Source organism: Megalopta genalis, chromosome 2, assembly GCF_051020955.1.
Source record: "Megalopta genalis isolate 19385.01 chromosome 2, iyMegGena1_principal, whole genome shotgun sequence".
Taxonomy (NCBI): Eukaryota; Metazoa; Arthropoda; class Insecta; order Hymenoptera; family Halictidae; genus Megalopta; species Megalopta genalis.
This window is the reverse complement of record NC_135014.1, coordinates 9,027,075-9,054,133: the sequence shown is the minus strand read 5'-3', so window position 1 is coordinate 9,054,133 and position 27,059 is coordinate 9,027,075. Positions and strand designations below refer to the sequence as shown.

Sequence of the window (27,059 nt, the reverse complement as noted above, 5' to 3'; positions counted from 1 at the left end):
AATTAAAACCGCTGCCGTTTCAACTTGGCGAATACGGTCCGACCGACTCGCCTTCGTTATCGACGTCTCGATCGTTCGAGAAAGCTCGATAAAGTTTCTAGGAAATGCGATGGCAAACGCGCACAGAAGGAACCACAATTTTTCGAAATGTCTTTGCGTCGATCCAAACTCGTCGTTCGATTCTTCCCGAACGATCGATTTGAGAGAGCTCGACGGAGCTTGCAGCAACGTACGAAATATTTTCCATCTTCTTAGATGGAGAAAAAGGTGTCGAGATCGAACGAACAAACTATCCGGCAAAAAATTGGACGAAAGAGGGGGAGGAGCGGGGTTAGCGAGAGACGGTGGAGCAAATCGAATCCGGTGGACTATTAAAACGCGCAGTGATTTTCAATCATAAGCGACAGTTCGATAAAAAGTCGAGTGGCGGCTCGATCACAAAGGGCCCTAAGGGCCGATGAGTCGACCGGTCTCGTATTTACGAACGCGGGCCCGATACGGCCCGATCTTTCTTCTCTCCTTTCTTCTCGGACGCGTCTTCGCCTGGTCCCTTTCGCGTTGATCTACGTCTCAACAGGCAAAGGATAATTAGTGAGCGGCGCCGCTTCCAACCGAGCGATCATCGAATCATTCGCTCAGGCTTCTCTCTGTTCTTCTCGGATCACCGTCGCCATCGGAGATCGCGTTTCATTCTCCCTTTCATCCTCTCTTTCTCTCCGCGAAACGTTCTTCTCGTCGCTATTATTTCGTCGTGGCGTCGATGAAAACGCGACGCGACGCTACGGAGAAAACTGCGAACCAGCAACATCTGATCCCAATGATTCGAAGACTCGGAGAAATCGTTCGAAGCAATTTTTCGAATTGAAATGGAAACCTCGATGCGGTTCTTCTCGCAACGATCTCGAACAAGTTTCGGGCGGTGTAACAACCGTTTACGCATTTATATCGGACACAGGAACGTAAGTTTCGGTGGACCGCGAAGCATGTGATTCGACTTCGCTTTCGGTGCACCGAAACGAGCCGCGAAGAAGACCGCGTTTCGTCCGATCCCCGAGTCTTCGAGTCTTCCGATAAGAATCTCTAAGTTTGCGCAAGATTCTGCGAACGGTGGATCGAAATGGACAATGTTGTTTCAGAGTCTCGAACGGGTTACTACAAGAACTCCGTTCTGTTCACGAGCGCGACCTAGAAGAGGCTGGACGAAGGCAGGAGAGGGGCAGCCGATCGAGTAGCGAGCAGCCAGAACGAGTGACGTCGACGATCGTCGGAGGAATCCCGGAAACTGACTCAGAACCATCATCTCCCGCGTGTGGTTCGCCAATGGACACGACCGCTTAGGTGAATCCGAGAGAACAATGACCCTAACGGAGTGCGAACGACCCCAAAATAATCGCGACATTCGAGCGTCTTCGAGACTCTGAAAAAGAAACCGAACGATCGCTCGCGACGATGCTACGAGTCTCGCCGGATCTTCGATCTCGGAGATCTCGGAGATTCTGGATCTTGTAAATCGGTGGACACATATCAACGAGGCGAGGGGAAACTCTTTCGGAGCATCGGCGACTCGCCGTAGTCGCACGCGAATGTATACCATAGGTCCGTGGATCGACGCGCGATCCATGGATCGTTCTAAACCGAGTATCGTAGAGAAGAGGAGGCACGAAGAAGAAAGAGGGCGAGGGCGAGAGGAACACGGACTTCTAAAGACTGCTCGAGAGTGCGTGTGTGCGCTCGCGCGCGTGCATGCGTTCCTAGAGGTACCTACCCCCAATTATCGAGCGAACTTCATTAGGTAATTGTGTTTTAAGCTGTACGAACGATCGGGTGGGCCGCGCCGGCCCCGAGTATTACTATCGATTATCATTAATATTATTTAGCCGGCGCGACCGCGGCGTACCGGTTTTTACACTCGCGCGCGACCCGATCGTCGAGCCGCTCGACCCGCGTGGATCTCTTTATCTCTATCTCTCTCTTCCTTCTCCTCTCTCCCTCTCTCTCTCTTTCTCTATCTGTCTCTCTAACTCTCTCTCTCTCTCTCTCTCCGACTTTTCGGATTGTTCTTGAAACGAGAGCCGCGCGGGATCGATCATCTGTATCATATAGAGCGAGTGTTGTTGCGCGCGACGCCGATGAATCTGTGTGCACGAGAGCTCCTAAGCGAGAAAATTTTTTTCGAGGGAGAACGCGATGAAAAGCGAACGTAGTCGTAGAACGGTAGGACATATGCTTGAGTGAGAGTGAGAACGAGTGACGACGAGCGAGAGAGGCAGCGGCGCGAGGTCCAGGGGACAACGGAGGATCCTCCCGGAAGTGCGTTTTAAATCGTAACACCTTATTTATATAAATAAACTTAGTTACTACCGTCGACAAGTAAGGCTAACTGCATAATTTGCGTGTGTTCCGCGTTCCGCGTGCGCGATCGGCATCCCGCTCGAAACGCTCGAGAGTCTCGGCGATCCGCTCTCTCGCGACATTCTCGACCGAATTTCGGCTCCCGGCTTCGACGGGGGCTCGTTCGAGACCGAGACCGAGACCGAGACCGCTGCCGATTTAGCAAGCCCGGGGCGTCTCGAGCGGCGGCCGATCCCCGTATTTAAGATCCATGTACAAAGTCTCTTGCCCAGTAAGGTTCTTGTGTTGTAAAGTTCACATAATCATAGTGTCTAGATCGTACGTACCGGCTAACGCCCGTTAAGACGATGCTACACGTAGTGAAACGAGAATTTAACCACCGATAGCTCATCTGTATCTGCCATCGCCGCTACCAATCGATCGATCGGCTCATTTAGCGATCGAGAGTCGTCCGATCCGTCGCGAGCGAACCACCGAGGATTTCGACGACCACCGCGTGGAACGATTCGACCGGTCGTCGGATTCGGATTCGAATTCGAATTCCGATCCGGATCCGGATCTCCTTTCGGTCAGAAGATCGACCGGAACACGATCTCTCCGCGAACGATCGAGGATACGACCCGAAAAATCGCCGACCAACGATTCCAACGGTCGCGGACGATTCTCGATCGGGCGATCAAATTCGCGAGCACGCGACTTCGAAGATCAAATTTCGACATAATTCAGGATCGAGGGGTGGGTTTTCGAGGGGCGGGTTGCGTACACAGGGGTAATGAAAACGGGGTTCAAGGGGGGGTGGGGAGGGTGGGCCGCGGGGAAGAAAAACCGGTAATCGCCACACTACCGAGTTACGATGACGACGAGCGACGACGATTTTTCGCGATCGGACTTATACAATCTAGTATCGAGGCAACAAAGTGTATTCATTGTAATTCAGCATTATTACCTATAAATAAATAGTTGTTATTGTACATATCGGTGTTGATCGATCGATCACGTTTCTTCCATTTTCCCTCCACCTTTTTTCCTCGTATCGTCCCGCTTCCGGTGAAACGATACTTATTTTCACGGTACAACGAGTCCCGGGAATTTCAGGAATAGAATCCTTGTTAGAGCGGTAATTAGAAAGCCGTTTCCAGAGGAGAAACGGAAACTAATTTCTACCGTGGTAACGTACGCCGTTCTTGTTTTTCCCTGGAAACGTTTTTCACGAAGTTTTTCGACGATTCAACCACCTTTCCGTATTTTTCTAACGTCGACCGCGGAAAGATTAAAAGCAACGAATTATTCTCGACTCGCTAAAATTTAATCGGCGACGTTTTTCGTCCACCTATCCTTACGAAATTAATTTTATAATCGTTCGTAGGATAAGTTGAAAAGTCGGTGATGGAGAAACGTTGTATATGTTATGGAACGTTGTTGCGCTATCTTCGACTCGTTAAAATTATGAAAATAAACAATCTATTTCTACGTAATCATTGTTCACCCCCTTGGTAAAAGCAGTCGACGAATGCGAACATCTATTCTCCGATTAATGCCCCTTTCCCATACAAGAATCAAAAATCGCGTTCGACTTTCCAAGAAAATCCGCGGAAAATAAAACGATCGACCGGACCATCCCATCCTCGCGAAGATCCGGCCACATCAGGATTTCAGCCGTGCCTTCGAGAACCAGTAAGTGAATTCTCGCGTTACTCTTTGCGGCCGGTGTGCCGGCCGGGTGTTTCGCGTTCCAATTACCGGACCGAGGGGGTCGAGGGGGTGGCCGATAGATTCGTTCCCCGTCTCGCAACGTTCCGATTAAAGGGCCGGTGGACGACGAGGTCTCGACTTCTTCGTCGTCGTCGACGTCGACGACGATGCATTCTTATCAATTTCCAGACCGGCTAACGACCCGAGGCACGCGACGTCGCCGATTGGCCGAGGCGAGGCTCCACCCTTTCGACAGGGAATATATTGTAATAATAAATAACGAGGATCCGGAGCGCGAGAGCAAGAGAGAGAGCGTGAGAGCGAGAGAGAGCGAGAGAGAGGCGGCTCCGACTCCTAGCCACTTAATTAAATCGGCCGGCGAACGTCTTAATAGGCCGTGGACGGTGGATCTATGCGCGCGTAGATCTTGTAACGCGCGGTCACGTAACGAGCGGCCGCGAGAAAACATGGCACGCGCCTCGATTAATCGTCGGTTCCCCTTTCCCCCCTTCCCACCTTTCCAGGGGGCCGACAAGCCTCCTGAAACTCTGCGATATTTTTTCGAATCGAATCGAAAGACGGCTACGCGCATACCCGAAATCAACCATATCCGTTTCTTCGATACGCTTCGTTCAATAAAGTACTGGACAATGTACGAACAAATTTTTGCAAAAATATCAATCGGATCGAGCTACAAATCCATCCTCGTATTTCGATTTCTTTAGAAAACTTGCGTTTCGATGTAAATCGACCGCTCTCTCTCTCTCCCCTTTTCCGATCCCTCGTGGAACTGGTTCCCCGTCGCCGGGAATCATAAAGATAACCGAATTGCTCCGCGACCGACTCGACTTTTATTCCACGGACATATTGCCCGACAATCATTCCGGCATTTGCATAATTATCGAATAAAACGCGAGCCCTCTGCTCCGCTGCTAATGCTCCCGTACGACTAATTTCATGCTCTCGACTTCCCAGGGGTGGCTTGCCTCTATCGCCCCTGTTTTCTCCGACCACCGCCTTCTTTCCTCCGCTTCCGTCCAAGGATTTTTCTCCTGTTCGATATCTTCTTCTTTCCTCGCCGGCTCGTCGCGGCCGATTAGCTTAATTCGCCCCCGGAACGACGGAATTCCGTCTAATTAGAATCGCAACGAGCGCTCTCTTTACGAGCCTCTTAGACGGCGCTCTTCCCATCGCATCGGTTCGATCTGCTCCCCGCGAATAATATCGCACGACCTAACGAGCGAAATGAGTTCTCCTACCGGCTCTCTCGCCGCTCCGTCTCTCTCTCTCGTTCTCCCTTTACGCTGACTCGACGTCATCGTTTCATATCGATTCGAAGCGGAAAACAGGCGGTCGCGACACTCGAGAAATCGGTCGACGAGTCAACGTTTCGAAAATTCGCGGAAGAACCATGAAAACGGGAGAACGAGTGTTCCGATCGGACGAGGACACCAGACCAGGAACTTTCGACAACTAAAAGCTTCAAAAATGTCTACGGACTGAAAGACTCCTCCAAATTCGAATTTTAGGGGATGTAGAATTATTTGCGCGAGTGTAGATGTCGATTGAGAATCGTCGGACTTGGTCGTACGACAGTTGGGAGCCAACTAGCCACGCCCTTGGCCCCTTGGAGAGAGATAACGCCTACCTGGCCGCGCGGAACACGATTTTGACATTATTAGAGCGCGGATCTCTGCGGGCTGCGACAACGCTGCAGAATTTCGACGAGAAAAGTATAATAAAATTTTGTAGAATCGTCGCGATCGGTGGAAAAATCTGTTGCGGAATTCGAAGGCGATTTCTCCGCGTTCCTTCGTTTCTTGTCGAATCGGTTCTCGCGGTAGAATTCGCTCGTTAAGTCTCTCGCGCGACTCGCGGTTCGCGGCGCGCGGCCGTTAAAACGAGACGGCGTCGAAACGCAGCCGCGGTTTTTCGGCTGCTCGCCGACGTGTAATTATAATTGCAAATCTTACGCCGTGCGCGTTTCTTCGACGTCATGAAAGTTTCCACGCGGAATCCCGCCGGCTGTTTTTGCCGCGCGTCCTCCCCATCGCGCAACCGTTCCGAGAGAGGAACCGTCTCTCTTTCTCTCGGCCGCGACTCCTCTCCGGTTCGGCAAAATCGTTTAGCATAATTCGAGACCGGCGAAATAAGGGTCGGGAGCCGGGGGACCGTCTATGTCGTCTCCTCGAGAAAAATCACTTGTTTCGCCGACGCTTGACTCTCCTCGTTAAACGCGGTGACATCTTGACGAAACCCTGGCTCGGGACGTCGCGGGACCTCTGGGCCGCTGCCTTACCCCCTGGGGTCTTCGTTCGCGCTAAAATATCGCGTCGGCGAGCGCGGAGGCTCGAATCCTGTGGCGAGAGGCTGCCTCTTAGAGCAACATTGCAGCGCGTAGTCATCGATTCTTTTAGCTGTCTCGTGACAAATTTTCTAACGTTGGCAGGCAATTGGCTAGATCGTAGACAGGATTGCAGACAGGATATTAGAACTAGGGTTTAAATTATCCATCAACCTCGTCCGTCCGGACTGTCCAAGATTCGGGTAGCTGCGAGGACGGCATCGGACAACGAAGGTCGCCCGGGTGCAGGCGTCGTACATTTCATTAGCCAGAGACGAAAGGACGTTGTTGTACGCCCCGGTGTCGGATCCATTGATTTTCGTTTACCCGCTGTTTCCCTTTCTTCCGGCTTCTCCCTTCGCCGTCCCCCCATTTCCCCGAGTCACGGGGATATTTCGTTATTTAAACAGATTAGCGATACGACAGCCGCCGGGGCGCGGAGACGCGTCTTATGCGTTTTCAATGCGTCGAACGACGAGGATATTAACCCTTGCGAGACGACCTGCCTCGGAATCGGTTGGTCGATGCAAAAATAATGGCGGATTTCGAAGCGACGCCTAAACTGGTTCCACGCGAATGCACGATTTCATTCTTCCAAATATCTTCAACGGAAGTTCGAGTCTGCTATTTTGTTTGAACTTGAATCGTCGCAACCTTGGAAGAATGCACGCGCAGCATGAATTAGCATCGACCTTGCAAAGGTTAGCAAATCGGAGAGCGAAGGTTCGACTAGTTCGAAACGGACGCACCGTGTTATTCGTTGCAAGTATCTCGCAGAAGAGCGGCGCAACTGCAGTCAAAATGCACTTTGACCCAGCAGAAGCGATTATCTTTAGCGTCGGGATTCCAGGCCGAAGAAGAAAGCTTCTCGAAGTTCCTGGGCAAGTCTGCGCCCAATTTTCGAATCGTGTGGTGGTCAAGGTCTCGCGAGACGACGGAAAGAGGAAACGCGACGAAGTGGAGAGAAGAGGAGAGACGAGGCGAGGCGATTTTCGGGCAGCCAGCTCTCGGAACCGATTCTCTAATACAAATTCATGAACGGGGCCAGAGCCGTTTACCCTCCATTAGAGGGAAGCGCAATCAAAACCGGAGCCGGTGGACCCGATAGACGATGAAGCTCTCTCTCTCTCTCTCTCTCTCTCTCTCTCTCTTGGTCTCTCTCGGACAGCAGCTGTAAATCAAACTACGAAATTCCTTCGGTGTCTGGTCGTTTCGCGGTGTCTGCGGACCACGGGGCGCCCTGGAAAGTGTTGAGCTTCGAAATCGAGGGAGAAAGAGAGAGAGAGAGAGAGAGGGAGAGAGAGAAAGGGATTGCCTCGACGCGCAAAGGTGTAATTATGCGTCCCGGTTGTAGGGCCCCGGGAACGAAGCCGAAAACCTCTTGGAAAGACGATCCGAGGACGGAAAGTTCGCGGAACTATTTTTTCCATATTATGTAGACAACGATACTGCTGTCTTGTTTATCGGAGCTTGCGACCAAGAGTTTCGATTATCGTCTCTAGTTGTCTCCAGCAAATCTGGCCTCGCGATAGGAATAAATCTGAATCGTGTGTCGTATGTAGATGCTAAAAAGGCAGCACGTCGATTTTAAAGAAAATTCGGGGCAAAATTCGCGACGACGGATATTGAATGCGAGTCGATGAAATAGGGAAAAGAAGGATTCCCTTCCGCTGGTTTGCACTCGGATCAGGAGATAACGAGCCAGTCGGTAAACGACCTTCCTCCTCCTTCTGCCTTTTCACCCGAGAAACAGGCTTCGCTGGGGGGCAGAGGAGACCCTTTGGGGGGTACCCTTCCGCCGATTTGTCCCGTGATCAAAGTGCCGAGCGTCTTCATCCGATTTCCACGCTCCGCGGAATCCGCCGTCGACTTCCACAATTATTCCAGCCGTTGCTTCGGTCCATGTCCTCGTTCCTTTACTCGTCCGTCCGTAAATATGCTCCGGATGCGAGGATTTGCTATATCCGTACGGCCCTGACACAGGTATCCGTCTTTGGAAGATCGCGACGACCGCCACCGAGATTGATCCAAGTTTCCGCGAAAGAAGACTCGGAACCGCGAAGGATACAACCGCGTTCCCGAAGGTTTCGCACGATAGGGTCTCACCTGGTCTCTTCGGGACAGGAAACTCTGAAAATCGCAACAGTTGCACCAGCGGAACCGGACAAGCTGCGTAGCCTTTATTCGGTCACGATCTTTCCCCCTCGATCGTTCTCTCTCTCTCTCTCTCTCTCTCTCTCCATCTCCTTCTTTCTCCCTGTTGTTGCTCTCGGGGCCGTTGGTACTACTCGGATTACCGGCGATAAGTATCGGCGAGCACTGCCGTCCGCCGAAATTACGCTCGCCGCAGCTCCCGGCGAGGCGTTTTGATATTCCGCGGCGATAAGGGGCGCGGCCCGGAGTCGAGTCGTCGCTTCGTTATTAAATTTTCCCTCGGATGGTGCCCCGGCCCGCCCGGTCGGGCCCGTGTCCCGATCCCAACCCGATCCCGGCCCGGAGCGGCCCTTGCTTCTGTTCAACGAAGGAGAAATTCATTCGCTGCGAAACGAAATATCTTGATGCGCAGTCGGAACGAATTTTCAGAGTTCCTGGTCCCTCGATTCTCCGCGGTACGGACTCGAGCCCGAGGACCCTTCCACAGAGTTCGAAACAATGAGATTCCGCTTCGTCGGATCGAATCGACGCGTCTTTGACGACGATTCCGATAGCGGTCCTCTTGTTTGTTTCCAGTCGCGGCAGCAACGGCCGCAATTATACTTTTAGACTCGAAACTGGTCCCCGTGCAACGAATATCGAATGCGCAACGTTGCGGATTCGGATTCAGGCTCCAGGCCCCATTTTCCAGACATCCGAGGGAATCGAACGGGAGGGTACGTCATTTTGAAAGGTCGTTACGCGACCGTGGCCCCTTTGGTTTTCTTTCTGACCGTTTACCCGCGTTTTAACCCGGCCGGAAAAGCTCTTCCACGGACCTTCCCTTATGAGATAAAGAATCGGGGCTTTTTCGGGGTTTAAATAAATTTGCGTCGACCCTGCCTCCGACCGGATTAACCCTTTGCACTCTCGCAAGTCTGGTCTCGTTCGCCGAGCCGGCTGTTACCGCATGCTTACCTTTAAAAGCCCCGAAAGAAAGCCCGTCTTGTCCGGTCTTCTCGAAACGAGTCTGCCAAAATATTCTTCGTTTCTCGGACACCGTACTCTATTTTCACCTCCCCGGCGAACCCTGAAGCATCTCCGATATGTTATCGAGAGACGGAAAAGACGCGTATAATTGCCGGATTATCGAGAAAAGGGAAAAACGATAGATTCGAGTAGAAAAAGGTGGCTTCTTTGGGTTCGAAGATCCAAAGGACCGCGCGCGTCCTGCTCGATTTCAGGATTAAATCGAAGGGCCAGGGGAATCGATGGTAGCCATACGGAATGCACTTCTGTGGATAGAAGTGAGGCGGATAAGAGGAGATCCGATCCCTCGAGCGAGACTTAAACGGCGCGGCGCGGAGCGGCGCAAAGCGGCGCGGGGCGACGGCCAACTATTCGAGCCGAGGTGTCGATCGTTTTTACCAGCCGTGGCGCCCCGAAGACCTTGACAAGGCGCGCGCACTTTCTTGTGCTTCTTCTTCTGGTCGGCCGGCTCGTGTTTCGAGGGAGTTACACGCAAGAATGCGGCGCGATCGGCACGGCGAACAGAGCCGGCGTTACATCTCGGCTCATAACGATCGCCGGATGTGGTCGGCTCGCTGTTTAATCGGTGCAAACGGAAAAATCTCTTCCGTGAGAACCTTCCTCCCTTCTTCGGGGGCTCTGCTACCTTTCGGCACGGTACCGGAAATCAATTACACCGTATACGAGGCTTCTGGACTACGCTCGAACTTCCATCGGTTACAATTACACGATTCTCAAAATCTCCTCGATCCCTCCAAATTCTTAGCAACTGTTGGCGCCGGCATCTATGCAACTTTCCAAACGAATTTTCTACTAGATCGTCGCGAATCTAAGACAAGGTAGATCGACGATCGCGAGGTAGAACCAGCGAACCTCGCGGATTTTCGTGGCGGAGCAGTCTTCGCGTGGGTGACAGGGACAAAGTTACGGTGGGAGGAGGAACGTGGAAGGAGAAAGGAGGAAAAGGTGCATCCGGTGCATCGAGGCGCGTGGAAATCGATCGGAAGCTCGCAACCTCGGCGAGGATTCGTGCAGAAGACAAGGAGAAGGAGGAGAAGCAGGAGAAGGAGGAGGAGGAGGAGGAGGAGGACGAGGAGGACGAGGAGGAGAAGAAGAAGAATAAGACAGTAGCAGGCGAAACAGCAGTTCGTTGTGCTTCCTTTGATCTGGCCGTAATTGAAAACACAGTTCATTCACACCATTAACGCAACGAGCATTACACTACAATTAAGACGTCAGACGAGTCTCACGATCCGGCACTGACTTTGTGGGCTAGATTAGATCGCCACGGTACATTTACGCGCGCACCCGGTTTACGTTTCTCTCTGTACTTAATTATTTTCTTCTTTGTTCTTCTCTCTCCCTCCCTCCCGCCCTTGGTCCCTCCCTCCCGCGACCCTCTCTCACTGGACGCGTATTTTGCTTTTTTATATATTCAGGAATTAATTCCATTTAGCGAGGAATATTCAAAAAAGCGTTGAAATAATAATAGACGGTCGTCTCTGAACGCGGAGCAGAGCGGCGCCCGCTTCTCCGTGTATGCAGTATGCGCTCGGTTGTTGCATCGCTTGCAATTGCGACACGGCTCGGTGCGCTTGATCTTTTCCTGTTTTTCAATAAAACTGGAAATCACGCTGGCTTCATTGCCGAAGCATCAAGGTTACTACGACTCATTAATGTTACATTTATTATCCCGGCTGGCAGTTGCGTCTAATTAACTATTCGCGGAGCCTTCTTTTCCCGTCTTCGTTAACCGCTTTCAAACACCGGCACGCCGCCGCCCCCTCCTGCACCCCCTCCGAACCCCTCCACGAACCAAGACCTTCGAGTCTTCCAACAACGATCTATGCTACTCGCGATCTCCGTTCCTTAACCCGACCTGCATCGTTTCCACTAATCGTGTTCGAACAATAATTTGCTCGATGACCTTTGTCATAACTTTTGTCTGCTATTCTGGGACCGAAGGTCTCTCTCTCTCTCTCTCTCTCTCTCTCTCTCTTTTCATCGATCGAAGATCTACGACGAACGATTTCGATCTCGATCTCGGCCGATCGACGAGGCGAGGATGTCGTTGCGCCTCCGGTGGCTCCTACGAACTATTCCCTGTCCGTCCAGAGAGGGGTCCGGGGAGGAAAAAGTCCAGGTGATCTACGAGAAGTTGCACGGTAATGGAATAACCACAGGGACGACGAGTAATTGTAAGAATTAACTAATAACACGGCAGGGAAGTAGGGTCGTGCGAACGGCCCGTATCCTGCCCCGTAACCTGTCATTCCTCGATCCCTCCTCCGCCATCGAGGGATCTATCAATTACTTCGCCTAAGTGGATCCTACGATCGGACAATAGAATTGGCCCTGCCGGATTTTCTGACGTCGTTCGGGAGACTGCGCCGCTCCGTGGCGATTTGCATGTGCAATTAAAACCGCTGGGTCCGACACTGCCCCGACGACGCGACGCGCCGCGTATCATCTTTTCTACCCTCGGCGCGTCGTGACACCGTTCGCATTTTATAAAGAACTCTGATTTTTTATTCGACAATTCGTTCCTTTCTCAAACGATGAAATAATACGAACCAGACGATAGATTGTTCTTCGAGTGCGAAGCTTAAAAGCGATTCATGCTCGAAGATATTGTTTGAAACAGAGGCTATCGAGGACAGGGCGATTTTTCGTGAATTTTCAGAGCCGGTAAGTGTCCTAATACTTACTGACGGGGTTTGTGGGTGCTGACGGACGTTTCCATTGAATCGTCGGACGTCTCTAAGCGGAAACAGAAGAGGGAGAAGCGGACACAATGGAAAGCTAGACGCATCGATCGGCCCCATCGATCCCCGTCAAGCGATTTCGCCCGGTCTTTCACCTGGGCACCGGTCAAAATTACGTTCCCTCCCGTCGACTGTGTTTTCCACCCCCGCTACATTTTTAAGCCGGCAATTCACCCCATCGCTGCCGCCGCGCACGATGTGTCATTTAATTTCCGCAATAACGCTTTTGTTTCCGATTAAAAAAACACCGTGGAGAGCAACCCTGCGCGCGCGCGCGTGCGAGAGAGAGAGAGAGAGAAGCAGAGAAAGAGAGGCGAACGATGAGAACCCGGACTGTCGCGTATAGAGACGCGTCGTCCCGGCGAAATTCAGAGAGGGAAACCGCTCTCGGAGAAAGGGTGAGAGAAATCGGGGGTGAGAGAATGCCTACGAGAGCGAGAGAGCGAGAAAGAGAAAGAGAGAGAAAAACGAGAGAACGGTAACCCGTCGGCTCGCGAGCTCTGCATTGTTTCGCGCGTACGCGAGCCCTGTCGCGGCTAAATGCCGTGAAATTGTCATCCTACAGTCACAAAGGGAATTCACTCTCGCAGCCGGTGAAATATAAACGCGTTTTTCCAACGCGGACGCCGCGCCGCCGCGCTGCCGCTTGCTTTTCCAGCCTGATTGTTATTTGGGCTGAATCGGTATTTTCCAACGTGCCGGCTCCGTCTAGCTGCGCGCTGCATTGCTGTGCTCTGCTGCCCTCCAACTTCTCTCTCCTAATTTTACCCTTTTGGAAAAAGTAACCGAACAGCGGATACAGAAAAGAATGGAATCAAGTTTTTCAGCTCCCTGTTCGATGCACCGATTAAGCTCGCACAGGAATCGAACTCGCGGCTGGATTTCTGGGACCATTGTTGCGCGAAAATTACTTTCCATCTCGCCGGTCCGAAACCGAAGGATCCAGACCGGCACGAACCCGATCACGGTCCGGTCCTCGCCTCCCAGATTCCTCGAAGCGAATTAAAAGATTATCCGTCGCCGCGGCGCGCCGAGCCCGGCCGGACAAACCTTTCGAAAATTGCTTCTTTATGTCTCGGCGGGTGCACGCGAACCTTTCAATCCCGATTCCGGAGTCCGGGAGTGCACGATCGATTAGGGAATTTCGAAGCCCGAGACGACGTGTCCCTCGGGTCCGTTTAGCCTCCACCTAGCCCGGCCCCCGCTCTACCCCCGCTTTACCCCCGCTTTACCCCGATTTCCCCCGACTCGGAAATTCAACCGTGCGTGATCCGATGGAGTATCTTTCTCCCCCTTCCTTCCACTCTGACCCCTCTGCACACCGATCCTCGGTCTTTATTCTCCCTTTTTCTCTCCTTTTTCCTCTTTAGACCGGGTCCTCCGTCTTCCCCGACGTTCACGTAATATTGGAAAATAATGCACTGGCCTTACATGGCGTGCGGGTCAGGCATAGCTCAAGAAAACTCGGTACACGCGTGACTCGTCGTTTATCCGACATCGTTCGTTTCCATCTGGAAACGCTCGACGCCCCCGCATGGAAAATTCTCCGCTGCAACGCTCACCCTTTCCTCGGACTCGTCCCCTACTTTCTACTATAGCTGAATCCCCTGCTTTACATGCTTCGAGAAAACCGAGAGTTCGTGTCACACAGAATCGGAGTTGTCCAACGATTCGTTTGTATTTTCATCGTTTTATGTCCGAATACGATTCCATTGTTTCGAGTCGGAACAAAGTTTTGGTTTTTGCGGCGTTATCGATTAGAATTTCAAAGATCGCGCGATTCGAGAACGATTCGCGGGGACTTTGGTATCGATTCCCCATCGGGATCGGAGTCTCGAGAGCCGCGTCCGCGGAAAGATAGGCGGGCGGATAGGGCCGTCCGAGATAATGGTCGATGAAAAATCGTCGATTCGTTGATACGATGTCTCGATGACGAGCGATTCGTCAGCGGAACGCGGTTCTACACGGGCGTCAAGAGGATCTATCTGCTCGGAATCGCATCGCATCGCATCTGTGATATCGCGTCGTATCGCAACAACGCGAACACCGAAGAGCGGAGGAGCGCGCACGAACGATGAAAACCCGAAGGCAATTAAAGGAGGAGCTAACAAGCTGGAATCACTATCGTTTCCTCTGCATCTACCCGCTGAAAGGATCCACCGTCGCGTAATAAGGTACGCGATACATTCAACGTCCGCCACTGCGTATCTTAAGTGCATACTTAGGCGGCGTAATGCGTGTACTGTATGACCGACAATTAGGTCTCTCTCTCTCCCTCTCTCTCTCTCTCTGCTTTTGAGCTGCTCGATTTCAAGGCCGATTTCGCCGAGCCGACACATTCGTCCGCTGATCCTGCAGGAAACGATCGTCGATCGCCGATGGACACCGTCCCTGCGACACGCGTATTTTTACATCGGCAGTGATTCGGTACAAAGGGGTGAAACTCACCCTCGAAATATTTAGAGTTGGACAGAGTTGCTGGACCATTTAGGCGCATCCCCTGCATCCGTTGTTTCCGAAGACTTGCTAAAAAACGGTGAAATGCGATATTTCTTCGAGGCTGCTTGCTATCTAGGCTCGCGAACTGCAGTGCCATGCTTCCAGAAGAGAACTCAAAGTGTAAAAATGATGAAGCGTTGCACGCGGAGGAAGATGAGGAGGTTGCACGGATTTAGGAATTTGAATCCTCGGGTCGGGCCTAAATAAACGCGAGCCTGGCACGGCAATCAAACCGAGGATAGAAGAGGTTTCGGCTCGTTCAACCGCCAGCTAGTTATGCGGCAAACGAGAGAGTTTATCTCGCATCTTTCCCACTGGCGTCGTTAGCGCCTTCTCTCCCTCTCTCTCTTCTTCTTCACGTTCTTCGTCGCGAGATACAGCAAACTATCTAGCGAAGTGCGAAAGAAAGCTTCCCCACGAACATTTTGGAAACAATTGCGGATGAAAGATCGAGGCGCGTGCTTTTCATCCCTAACTTCGCTATTTTTCACTGATCAACTAAAAAAAACTGTAGACATCGACGCTTACGTAACTGATAGAGAATATCTCGAGAAATTGGCAAGATCTTCTTTTATATTAATATGTCAATGGGGCAAAGAATTCCAACTGTTCTATATTATTATATTATATTGATTATTACATATATATATAAAAATTAATAAAAATTAATTCCAGAGGTATACTTTTGATCAATCTGCTTCGTAACGCATAGAAACCTCCGAAAATCGAAGCGAACGATCTAGACTTCAGCGTTTTCGATTCAAAGGCTACGACGACGTGGTCCAAAGGATCCAGATAGATCGGACGGAAATTCCCGAGTCAGAGCCAACGGGCAAGGCGAAGAATCGAGTAGAGAAGGGATGGGAAGAGAAGAGAAAAGATGAGCAAAGAAGAGAAGAGAAGAGAAGAGAAGAGAAACCGAGGATAGACGGTGAGTAAAAATCGATCGAATCGAGGGTGAAGAGAGAAGAGCGATCGAGGAGGCGCTGGGCAGCTGTCGAAAGATTAAGATAACCCTGAAGTTAAGTGAACGCCGGGGTGTGTCTGGACTGTGGATTTAAGGTGATTAAAGGCACCTGATATCGAGAATTATTATACCATATATTTGGCAGTGGCGAAGCCATATTCTGACGGCTGCATAAATTTCCGATGCGCCGAATAGTTGGTATTTAGGGGGTCGGGGCACTTGCTCGCATTAGAACATATCCGCGGGCGTGCCCCCAGAACCGGGGGGCCAAAACTGTTAGATCGGTGAGTCCGATAGCGTGGACCAGCCGAAACTGGTCTTCAACATTCGCTGTTATTTCGCTGTCAGGCGGTCGCTATTATCCGTTTTGCTGGTGCAGCGACTTGTTTCATTATTTTATAATATTATTTTATTATCCGTCCAAAAAGCGAGCCAACGAGGACGCTGGGATTAACCCTTTGCATTACCTTTACCCTGCACATAAATGCATACATATGGCTAGGTGCATCCACCGGACAACATCCTTGAGGAAAACGTCATCTATCGAACAACATCTCGCTCTTTGCGTTTCGACGTTTCTGGACTAACTTTTTATGACATGAAAGCTGGTTACACTAATGACCGAACACGCTTCAGACAGTTGTAAGTAAAGAATTTCTAGAAACAGACTTTATACGAAGAAGGGAGAGAAGAGAATGAAAGGGGTAGGAGAAGCGTAAGGTACAGCGTACGCGAGTTGTTACGTAGCTACGGAGCGAGTCCAGGGTCCCGGGTCCCGGGCTCCGAGGCCCGCAACGACGGGCATTAAACCTATTAAGACGGCATAGCTCCGGTGTCAAGAGATGACAGTGATAAACTCGACCCTCTGACACCGCGGTCCTCTCTCTCTCTCTCTCTCTCTCTCTCTCGATATCTCTAGGAAGAATTAACGTTTCCCTGTTGGTCGTTTACTCCCGGTCTGGTCTCCCTGCACGTTTCTTCCGTTTCCTCTTGGTCGCAGGTCGAGGAGTATCCTATCCTTGCCAAGAGAGAGAGAGAGAGAGAGAGAGAGAGAGAGAGAGAGAGAGAGAGAACAGAGAGAAGGGCAACGAAGGGCGAACCTCTCGTATCGTTACAGTTTATTATAATATAATTATGTATCCTGGAAGGGATGCATCGATGGCGGAACGGATAGAGGCCCCGGCTGGAAACGGCTGAGCAAATACGAAGTCACGAAGTCGTCGGGGATCATCTGATCGGGTGGGGATCACGGGTTCACCAATTCCTCCGTCCAAAGGAGTCACGTTCCTCAGGACTGGCATCCTCGTCCTCTCGACGAGCCGATCGCAGAGCCCCGGACTCGCCTCGCCTCGTCTATCCCCGACTCGACTCGACTCGACTCGACTCTCAGTTCGGATCGGCTCGTGCGCCGGCTCGAGACGACTAGGCTCGTGACAAAAACCGCCTCGGTCGTTCTACCGATCGACGATGCGATCTCACCCCAATTAACGATCTCTCTTCCGAAGCCGATGGACATCGAGCGCGCCCGTGCTCTTCCTGGTGCTACGTCACCGCATCGTTGACACCGCATCGTTGACACCGCAACGTTCGTCTAGACGCGATCATAAATCGATTACAATTCGAGTCCTCGAACGTAGGTAAATGGATCTGGAAGCTACGAGAACTCCGAGGTGCATAGATCTAGAAGCTGGAAGGACCCAGAAGCTAGATCCCAAAAGCTCGCTTTTAGAAGTCACGGAAAATGTTTGGTTCCGGAAGACTGGGAACAGAGATCTGCGCGGTCCAGCAAGCTTATTGGTAGTAAAACAAAAACACCTTGCAATGAAGAATTCGCAAAAATATCGTCAAAATTGTCATTAGCGAAGTATAATAGTAATATTTTATTTTTAACGATACAATATGGAGCTCGACGACCTCTTCGCTAAATCAGAATTGCCAAGACACCTCGCGGAAAGATAGATAGGCCAGTGTTGGAAGCTCCGGTGTAGGAGCAGCCAAAAAAGAGAAAAGGTAATGAGACACGGAGGGCCGACAGTCGTTGACAAAACGGATTACGCTAAGACGACGTCCTCCAAGGATGTCGACGTCTAGGAGACGAACAAGAAGATGAAGAAGAAGAAGAAGGAGAAGAAGAAGATGCAGAAGAAGAAGAAGAAGAAGAAGAAGAAGATGGAGGATCGAGCAGCAGGCGTTGAAGAATGAAACGGCCCGGGATTCGAGGCGCTGTCCAAACAACCCTTTTCCTTAATCATTTAAGTGATTCGGTAAGCACTCGGCTGGCGTCGAATCGTTGCTAACTCTTGTGTAAACTCAACCCTTTCTTGCAGCAACGTCCCACGGTCCCTTCGTCCGATAATGATAATACCCGTGCTTCTCGGTCATGGGAGAGGGGGACGAAGCTTCGCGAGAGAGAAGAGGAGCTTCCGATCGACCCCTCGTCGCGGCACCTCCCGAACTCTCGGAAGCTCCAAGAAACCCTGACGAGATCGAACGAAAGACGAGCAAAAATTAGGGAATCGAATGTCGAGACCCGGGTCCTGCTCGAAGGCAAAATCCAAGGTAAGAGAAAATTCGAACGGGAGAGGGAAGAAGGTCGAAGCTGACCAAACGAATAGGAAGGACGAAGAAGAGAACGATCGCTGGGAACTTTTACGAGGATTAGGCGACGAGTTTTATTCCGTCGCGACGGCGTCCACCGCGCGATAGATTCCTCATGGAATCGGTGCAGCAGCAGCAGCAGCAGCAGCAGCAGCAGAGGATATAGCTATGGTTCACGATCCAGCAGAATGCGGGGCGACGGGTCGACGTCGAATTCGATTAATTTTCCGGTCATTATTTTTTACGACTCCTTATCGCCGGCTCAGCCCTCCGGCCTGGCTGGTTCCGCGCCGCGCGCGAAGCGTAGGCGGATTTCGCAGAGAGCCGGCCACCGACGGGGATTTTCTTCTTGCCGGGCTTAGTCCGCGCCGCGCGATCATCGACGGAACATAAACGTCGCCGCGGATCGTTCGGCCTCCTAAAGATCGCGCCGAGATTGCCGGAGCGATCGGACCGGGGCCGATCGATTCGAGAAGCTGAAATTTCTCGACGATTCTTCAATGCGCGAACGTCTGTCTAGAACGTGGTTCTGCGATTATTCTTCCTACGACAGCACTCTGCATTTTTCTGCATTTTCAAGTATTTCCGGACACTTTCGATTCTTCTTCTCCGTATTTCTATGCAGTTTTGTGCAATTTTACGAGGGTCCGCGCATTTCTGTTCGGAACTTGGACGAGATCTTTCGGTCCCGTTAAACGATTATCTATCTCTAAAGAGTCTAATAAGAATTTCGATGTACGGACCGACGGAATCGCGAGCCGGATTCGTCGAGCAATATTCTGTGCGGTGGAACCACACGCGCCGAAAGCGGAAGCAGGAGGGGCGCTTCGGTTCGGTCAGAGAAGTCAAGAGGCGATGGCGCGTAATTTATACCGGTAACACAGTCATTATATCGCGGGTAATAAGCATCCAAGAGGGAGATCGACCGATGGAAATTGAAATTTCGCGATGCGATGCGTGGTCCCGCGTGTACCTACGTAGCAGGACGTCGTCGAAGCAGGCGCGCGGCGGGTGCGCGCGGCGCGGCGTCTTCGTTGGCCGATAATCACGCCATAACAGTTAATTACAAGAGCGTGGTAATTTCGCGTAAATTACACAGCCAAATAAACCGAAACGTCTCCGCGAGTCCTTCTGCCGCGAGAAGCCGTCCGAGGAGGAGGAAACGGGTCGAAGCCAAGTGGCCGAACAAAGACGGAGACTGTCACCGAGAGATAATCGTAAATTCGAAGAAGCCGCTGCTCGCGCTGGAATTCAGCCGTTCGCGGGTGTCGTCTCGGCTCGGTCGCATCCTCGTCGGGTACGACGACGCAAAGGTCTCCTCTGTTCAGGTGTGTTTGGCGAGCTGGGAAACCGGGGAGGAGCTCCGGACTGCGGCTGGGCGGAGCCTGCGAACCACAAAACAGCCGTCGACTCACTTCGCGGCTCTCTGGCTACTATTAATTATTTATGCTGCGAGTGTTGCGCGCCGCCAACCCTCTCGAAGCGACTCGGCGCGGCGCGCTCGGGGCCCGATGCATGCCCGGCGCCCGGCGAGCTCGGCGTGCCCGGCGTTTCTCCGTGCCCCGTTCCCGCTGCCATCGCCGCGGCGCGCCGGTTGCATACCTACCTGGTGCAGCCCGGTGCGCCTCGAAACAACTCCGACGAAACCGAGCCAATCCTATCGAGAGCCGCAATCGATTCGCCCGGAATAATAATTATGATTGGATTCCCCGTGGTTCTGGGGGCAGGACTCGCTCCCCTTTCTTACGGCCCCCCTCGAGACGTCGACGCGCTTTGTCCGGTTTCTCCCGAACTCCCCTATCGCCATCTTTGCGTCGATTGCCGCGCCGAACAGACCGCGGAGCAAACCCGCGACATCGTTTCCCGTCCGAAGAACGCGACATTCTTCTCGGGACCGATACAAAGAAAACGATGAAAAACCCATCCCGGGAAATCGCGAGGAGCCCAGCGACGCCGGTCCCTTTCATTGTAACCAAAACTGTTGGTACCGTTTCAGATTGTACCGAAATGTGTACCCTTTGCCAACGAAGGGTATAATTTTCATGGCAGAGACGGTCCACGAGGATGGCCTACCTTGCACGCGATCTTGCGAACGGGAACGCGTCGACCGAAGCGAAAGCGACAGAGGAACGCGAGGGCGAGAGAGCGTAGGTGCGAAAAGGAGACCGCGCAGAAGAGTTCGACGAAAATTTTCCAAATTCGCGACACGTTCTTCTTCCCGGGAAGAAGAAGATGAAGAAGATGACGACGAAGAAGGAGAGGAGGATCGCGAGGAGGAGGGAGCGAGAAAGAAGAGGAGGAAGCGCGGAGAGGACGAGGACGAGGAGGGAGAAAGGAGAGAAAGGGAGCGAGAGGGAGAGGGTGCAAAACGAAATAAAGGAGCGGAGCATTTTTCTTTGGACCGTGGAGCAGCCACCGTGTGATTACCCGGGACGAGGGGCATATATGAGTAATTTGTATTCAGCCCGATCATCCGTATCGAAATTCGAATCTACTTAGTTCTGAGAAGCCGTGGTGCCTCGGCCATCCTCCAGGTTCGATCTCTCCTCTCCTCCTCGTCTCTCTTTCGACGATCGACTCGCTCCCTCCGACGATCCGCTATTCCACCCTCTCGGTCTCCCCGCCGACTACAGCTTAATATAATATTATTCCCGGTTTAGTTTAATGGTGCCGGGCGATTATTACGCGGCCAGAGTCCGTCCGACTGCTTCTTCGGGCCCCGGGCCTCTCGCTCGCTCGCTCCCTCGATCACCGTTCTCTCTCCAGCTTCCTTTTTCGTTCGGCCTTTGCTTTTTCGTTCTCCTCTCGCATGCGCACGAAGCGCGCGGAGAGCCCCGTTCCGACGGGGGCTGAGAGAGCGATCCTCTCCGCACAAAAAGCCCGAAAACAAAACGCCGCGCCGTTCTGATTAGTCCCGAGAATGGGTGGTCCAAATTACCGAGGCCCGCGTTCGGTGCACCGAGATCGATGCGCTTTCGGAACTACCGAAATCCGTGACGCGAATTTTCCGGCTACGATTTTGACAAGTTTTTTAAGTCGAAGCGCGACAAACGGTTCGGTCGGTTCGAGAAACGTCCGTATACGCGGCACCGCGAGGAGGCACCGTTTCCCGCTCGTTATACCGCGTAAGAGTCATTAAGAGTCGAATAATTACTCGTATCGTTCCCGACTTGATCGATCGTTCGATCGTGGCCGGGATGACCCACCGGGGAGCGGGCAAGGCGAGAAACGACCGGCTCGAAAATCACCTAACCCGGGCCGGACCGTGCGAGACCGTGCGATCGTGCGAACCGCCTTTAACGAAGCGTACGCCACCGAGCCATTCGTAATTGCTCGCGAGAAAGAGTTCTATGGGGCCGACGATTCGACGATCGGTGAAGCTGCGTCGGTGAAAAGAGACCATCTTTTGCCGCGATTCGACCCGTTGGCCGTGGTTTCCTTGTTCTCAATTTTTAACGAGCTCTCCGGATGTCGCCATCGCCGACCAAGATGAAGACAAGACGGTCCGGATCGCGATGACAAGAGAACGATACTCGAAGAGAGAGAGAGAGAGAGAGAGAGAGAGAGAGAGAAAGATCGACGAGTGCGACAAATCGCCGGCTCGGTAATTTACGGTGCCGAGATCGATGAAACGATGGCAAGAAGTCGAGTAATGCATGCGGTCCACCGCGACTCGGCCTCGGCTACCCGCGCGGCGGGTGGAGCCCGCTCGGATATTAATGAAGATATTCAAATGAGAGAAAAATGAGGGGGAGCTGGCCTTTGTCGGGCGCAAGGTTCGACCGGTGACTCGGCCTATGTAGATTACCCGGCGTCTCCTCCTCCTCCTTCTCCCCCTCCTCCTCCTTCTCCTCCTCCTCTTTCTTCTTCTTCTCGTTCTGGAACTCTTCATCCTGGAACCGACTCGGCCACCTCCGCTTTTGAGTGATCCCAGGTCGTTTCCCTTCGCCGGTCTGTCACGCGTTATGCCACCGAATGAAAAGACAAACTCTCGTCGATGGCCTCTGGACTAGGATCCGTTAGAGTTTCGGTATTGGCAACGATTCCCCTTTCGACGAATCGTTTCGCCGCGCGAGTCAAATTTCCACGATCCCGATCGCGATCCGAATTCGTGGAACCAGCTAAAACGCGGTTTACCGCGCAGGAATCGGATTCCGCGTGTCCACGGACAAAGGGGGCGGGGGTTTTGCTTCTTTTAATTGATAGGCGAGCGAGCCCGTGTCGAGTGGTCCGCAAAGTGGATTACCGGGACACGGGGAAAGCGCAAATTGGGGGGAATATCGTTAGGCTCGCGGAGAAATGTTCCCCGCTGCAAAAGAGAACGAGAGCGAGACGAAGAGCCAGATAGATAGAGAGAGGCCGATCTGTCATTAGCGGGTTGCTTAATTCACTTGTTTCTTCAGTTTCCACTCGGATGAAATTAGAGCCGCGAGAACGAGGGAGAGCGAGAGAGAGCGAGAGAGAGAGAGAGAGAGAGAAATAGAGAAAGAAAGAGAGTGGCAAGGAGGCGAGCCCGAGCGGACGGGCCGAGCAGACAGCCCAGTCAGCCAGTCAGCCAACCCAGTGGATGTCATTAAGAGCCTTTTAAATCGCCCTTAAGACCCGCCGAGCCGTGCCGAGCCGAGCCGAGCCGAGCCTGGCCGAGCCATTATAGTTAGAGGATCGCGGGAGGAAAGGGCAACCCTTGTACGTATCTTTTTTCCCTTTCGCGGCATCAGACCACGACGACTTCTCGCGCGGTTCCCCGTTAACGGCATTTCCCGGCTCGCGGCCTCTCCTCGACGCTCCAGAAGGCATCCGCTTTCAGCTTTATCCGGTTAGTCGACGGTCGCTGCCGACACCGTTGCTTCGTATTCGAACCAACAGCCTCCAACAGCCTCCAACAGCTTCCAACAGCCTCGACCGGACTTTCTGGAACTCGAGAGAGTCCTAAATTACTAAAGATTACGAGAAACGATATTCGCAGCATCGTGGATCCAAGTTTCCAGAAAAAAGAAAAAAGAAACAAGAAAAATGAACAGCGAATCACGGCGCCATCGAGCCTGTGCCAATCATCTAGTTTTCTTCTTTCGTTTCTCGGTTCCCTCGACTTCCTCCTTGTCCATAGATTCCCCTGGGGGTTCGTCTCGGTTCTCGGTTCTCCTTACCGTGCCACGTAGGACAAACAATGCCAGGCGATCGACCGCCGCCTACCGTCCCAGTTTTAATTGATATTTCGTCGGCGGCGGGACCCATTGTTTCCTCCGTTTCCATTATCGACACCTTTGTGCTCCGCCGATACGGACCAAACGTCATTTTCGCTGCCGCTGTTCTCCCCCTCTCGACCCCTACGGACCATCCTTGACCATCTTATTCGTCGAGTCATTACCGAAAGATATAGACGCATATATACATATATGTGTTATATACATATTTGCAGCTCCACGATGAGAAATAAGATCGAAAGTAAAATCGTTCGACGAATCACGGTGGATGGGGGACGAGGGGTGCCGCGTACAGGTTCTCCGGGAGAAAACCGAAAAGAACGATAGGATGCCGGTAAATCGGGAAGACGAGAAACGAAGGGGCCGCGGGACGGCCGGTGCGGTGTGCCGATGGTGATTAGCGGCCGAGTAAATACGCGGGACTCGCGATAACGCGGGCCAGTTGCGGGAGGTTAAGTCCCGCGATACCGCCGATAACCCTATCTGGCGGAGTACGGTAAATCATAAGCTTGGCTTGTGGTTAGGCGAGCTCGGTATTTACCGTCCACGGTTGCCGTAAAAAATTGCGGCCCGAACACCGTGGCCTCTCCTCGCTGCGAATAATATTTTTAATCGGGGACACGCCGCGCCGCGCTGCGCCGGCTCGCTCCTCGTTCATGCTTTCCCACGGGTAATTCTGACTCTTGAAAACAGGAGACTATCTCTCCCACCCTCCCGTTTCTCTCCTGCTCCTCTTCGTCCTCGTCTCTCCGTCGCTCCACCGTCCGACTCGATTTTCCTGTTTAATCTTCCCCGTAACAGCACTCGTAATTGCCAAGGGGTGCCTTTAAAATCCCATAGAGGAGCATAATTCCTAAGAATATATTCCGACTGTTGTTGTATCAGCTTGTCGCGCAATCTCCAACCGGCAAATTATTATCGGCCGCTGTTGCCTTTCGCGAAATCTGCTTATAAGGGCGCTGCGCGTACGCTTTTGCTCAATTTTTAGCGACATATATCGCGGGCGGAATCGGCTCGCCAATTTTACGTAGACTTCTGTTGTTAAGAAATTGGCTGAATCGACTGTCCGGTCGAATGGACAAAGAATGTCTAACGCTTCATCCGAAATATAATATCCGGAGAGACGTCCGCGATCTTAATTTCGCGCGGTCGCGGTCGGGACGTACAAGTTGCGCGGATCGGAGCGGAAGCGGCGCGAGCGAGAATTTCGGGGCCTAATTAATTCGACAGAACGCTGCTCGCAGGTTCCGTGGTCGTCGACGTCGACGACGGCTACTCGTTCGAGGGCGAGAGCGAGGAGAGATAAGCGAGTCGAGTCGAGTCGAGGCGACGCGACGGCCGTTTTCGCTCGCATGACGGAGGCGGCGACCGTCCCATAACTCGGCCGAGAGACTCGCCTCCTCTCGCGATATCGCACACGCGGACTTGGCAAACCGCGCGCGTTTAGCATATAGAGTGCAACAATTAACTCGGCCGGTTCCCGCGGCGATACGCGGACGCGATTCCTCCGCAGCTTTCATTGGGCTTTACTCTTATTGTCGCCGACTTAATAATCAGCAGAGCAGATTAATGCGAACGGTAATTGCCGAGCTACCTCGTAGCCGGGCGACTAATGGCGACTGGGTTTGTCGTCGGCCACTCGCAGATGTCCGTTTCGAAACAGTTTCGCTGGACGTGCCTTCTGGCGAAACGCGAGGCTCGTGCTCTCTCTCTCTCCTCTCTCGATTTTCTCATTCTCTTCTTCCACAAATCATTTCATAAGTTGCATTCGCGCTACCGGAGTTGTGCTCCGGCCTATCGCGCGCGAAGGACTTTCCTGTCGCGATGGACCGTTTTCGCCGCGACCCGTGTCCCGAGATCCTGCCAATTTCGAGATATTTCAGGATCCCGAGATCGTTGGTTTCCGCGAGATATCTTGCGGGACTGCGTTCTAAAACTTGACTGCGAACCTTGCGAATTCGAGGACGTCGGTCTAGAAACTGCCGAGAAGCTCGCATAGTTCCCGAAGCCTTTCTGGCTTCGCTCCAAGTACACTGTCTCTCTACCGCCAAAACTTCAAAGTGCAATTGCATTTCCAAACGTTGAAGCGAAGGTAGCGGAATTAAAGTTCGCGGGAGAACCTAGGAGAGCGTGATCCGAGCGAAGATGACACGATTCGAGAATGGACGCGCCGAGCGGACGCCACCCTCTGCTCCCGGCTCCCGGCTCGCGTAGCGTCAGCAGGCGCGGAAACCGAATTCCATTCGGCGTCACACAATATTCTATCGAAAACGAACACGGTCTTTTGTTTCAGGATGCGGGCGTTGCAGGTGGCCGACACCGTGGTCCCGCCGTTGGTAGCCGGTTGAGCAACAAAGAGACCCACCATCCGGCAGCCACGATCGGGGACAGCGTCGATCTCGAGTCCCTAGTCCCGATTTCCGAGTTCCATGTCCCGAGTCTCGAGACTCGGGCGAAACTCGTTACGCCATAAGGGTAGTATCGCGTGTCCTCCGTCTCCGTCTCCCTCTGTCTCCGGCCGGCATTGTCCGGTCGATAAATCCTCGCGACAAAATCGCGCGAAAGGTTTTCCTCGCTTTTTCATTCTTCGCGGGCAATCTCGATCTCGATTCCTGGCTCGACTTGGCGCGCGCAGCCGATCGCATTCGTCGATTAACCATGATTATACGGTTCGCGGAGAGGAATAAATTCTTATTGCGGCGGATACGTCGGAAGCATCCTTACACGGTGCAAGCCTTGTAATTAAAGTAATTACCAGCAGGTCAAATGTTTATATTACTACCGTTATTAGTATTTCGATCGGCGAGGCTCGCCGAGTTCGCACCTGCCACGGGAACTCGATCTCTCGATCCCTGCGCATCCTCCTCTCGATCCGACGTTCCCCACCCTCTTTCGTTCGCCGAATCGTTCGCGATCGACGATGTTACTCGGTATCCGTGGAAAAGGAATTTTGTTACCCTCTATGCCTCTCCGTGGGACTCTCGGATCCTCGTCGAGCGATCGCTATCGCGATCCCAGATACGGAATCTCGCTGCTTTAAATCGCTTAATGATTTTAATAATCTCCCGCTGCTCTTCGCGTTTCCAAAGAGGAATTTCCGACAGCTTTTGCCCTCGTTGGAAAAACGGTATCGTCGATTAATATTTGCGGTCGCGGCACATAAAATTGTCGCGGAGTGTGGTAATTGTAACGTAACGGAGGGTAGGCAACGCGTCGCTCGCTGGCAAAACGCGCGACGGTTTAAGCGGAAACGCAAACGTAAACGCGTGCTGTAGCGTAGCGGGTAACGCGTTGTAACGCGATATTGGTCGAGTCGGAGAGATCCTCTTTAGCGGACTAAAGCCACGAACGCTCGCCGAGGACGTCGCGTCGCGCCTCGCACGCGGATCTGGATCGGGCCAGGGATCGGGATCGGGATCGGGATCGGGAAACGCGAAATCGCGGTGGCACGAACCAACGTAACTCAATAGCGAGCG

General features: G+C 52.5%; 2 protein-coding genes across 6 annotated transcripts in view; one reads left to right on the top strand and one right to left on the bottom strand.

Moving 5' to 3' along the window:
* The window catches only part of dac (dachshund family transcription factor), a 190,420-nt gene extending 187,095 nt beyond the window's left edge, over nucleotides 1-3,325 (top strand). For all 3 annotated transcript variants that reach the window (XM_076518233.1, XM_033481194.2, XM_033481193.2), the window contains exon 12: nucleotides 1,137-3,325. Coding sequence is in view for 2 of the 3 variants with exons in the window: in XM_033481194.2 (XP_033337085.1) it covers nucleotides 1,137-1,189 (53 nt within the window). In the remaining variant the exon portion in view is untranslated. The remainder of the gene's footprint in view (nucleotides 1-1,136) is intronic.
* Nucleotides 1-27,059, bottom strand: part of LOC117226622 (uncharacterized) — a 125,718-nt gene that overhangs the window by 61,865 nt on the left and 36,794 nt on the right. The gene's annotated exons all lie outside the window — the stretch shown is intronic.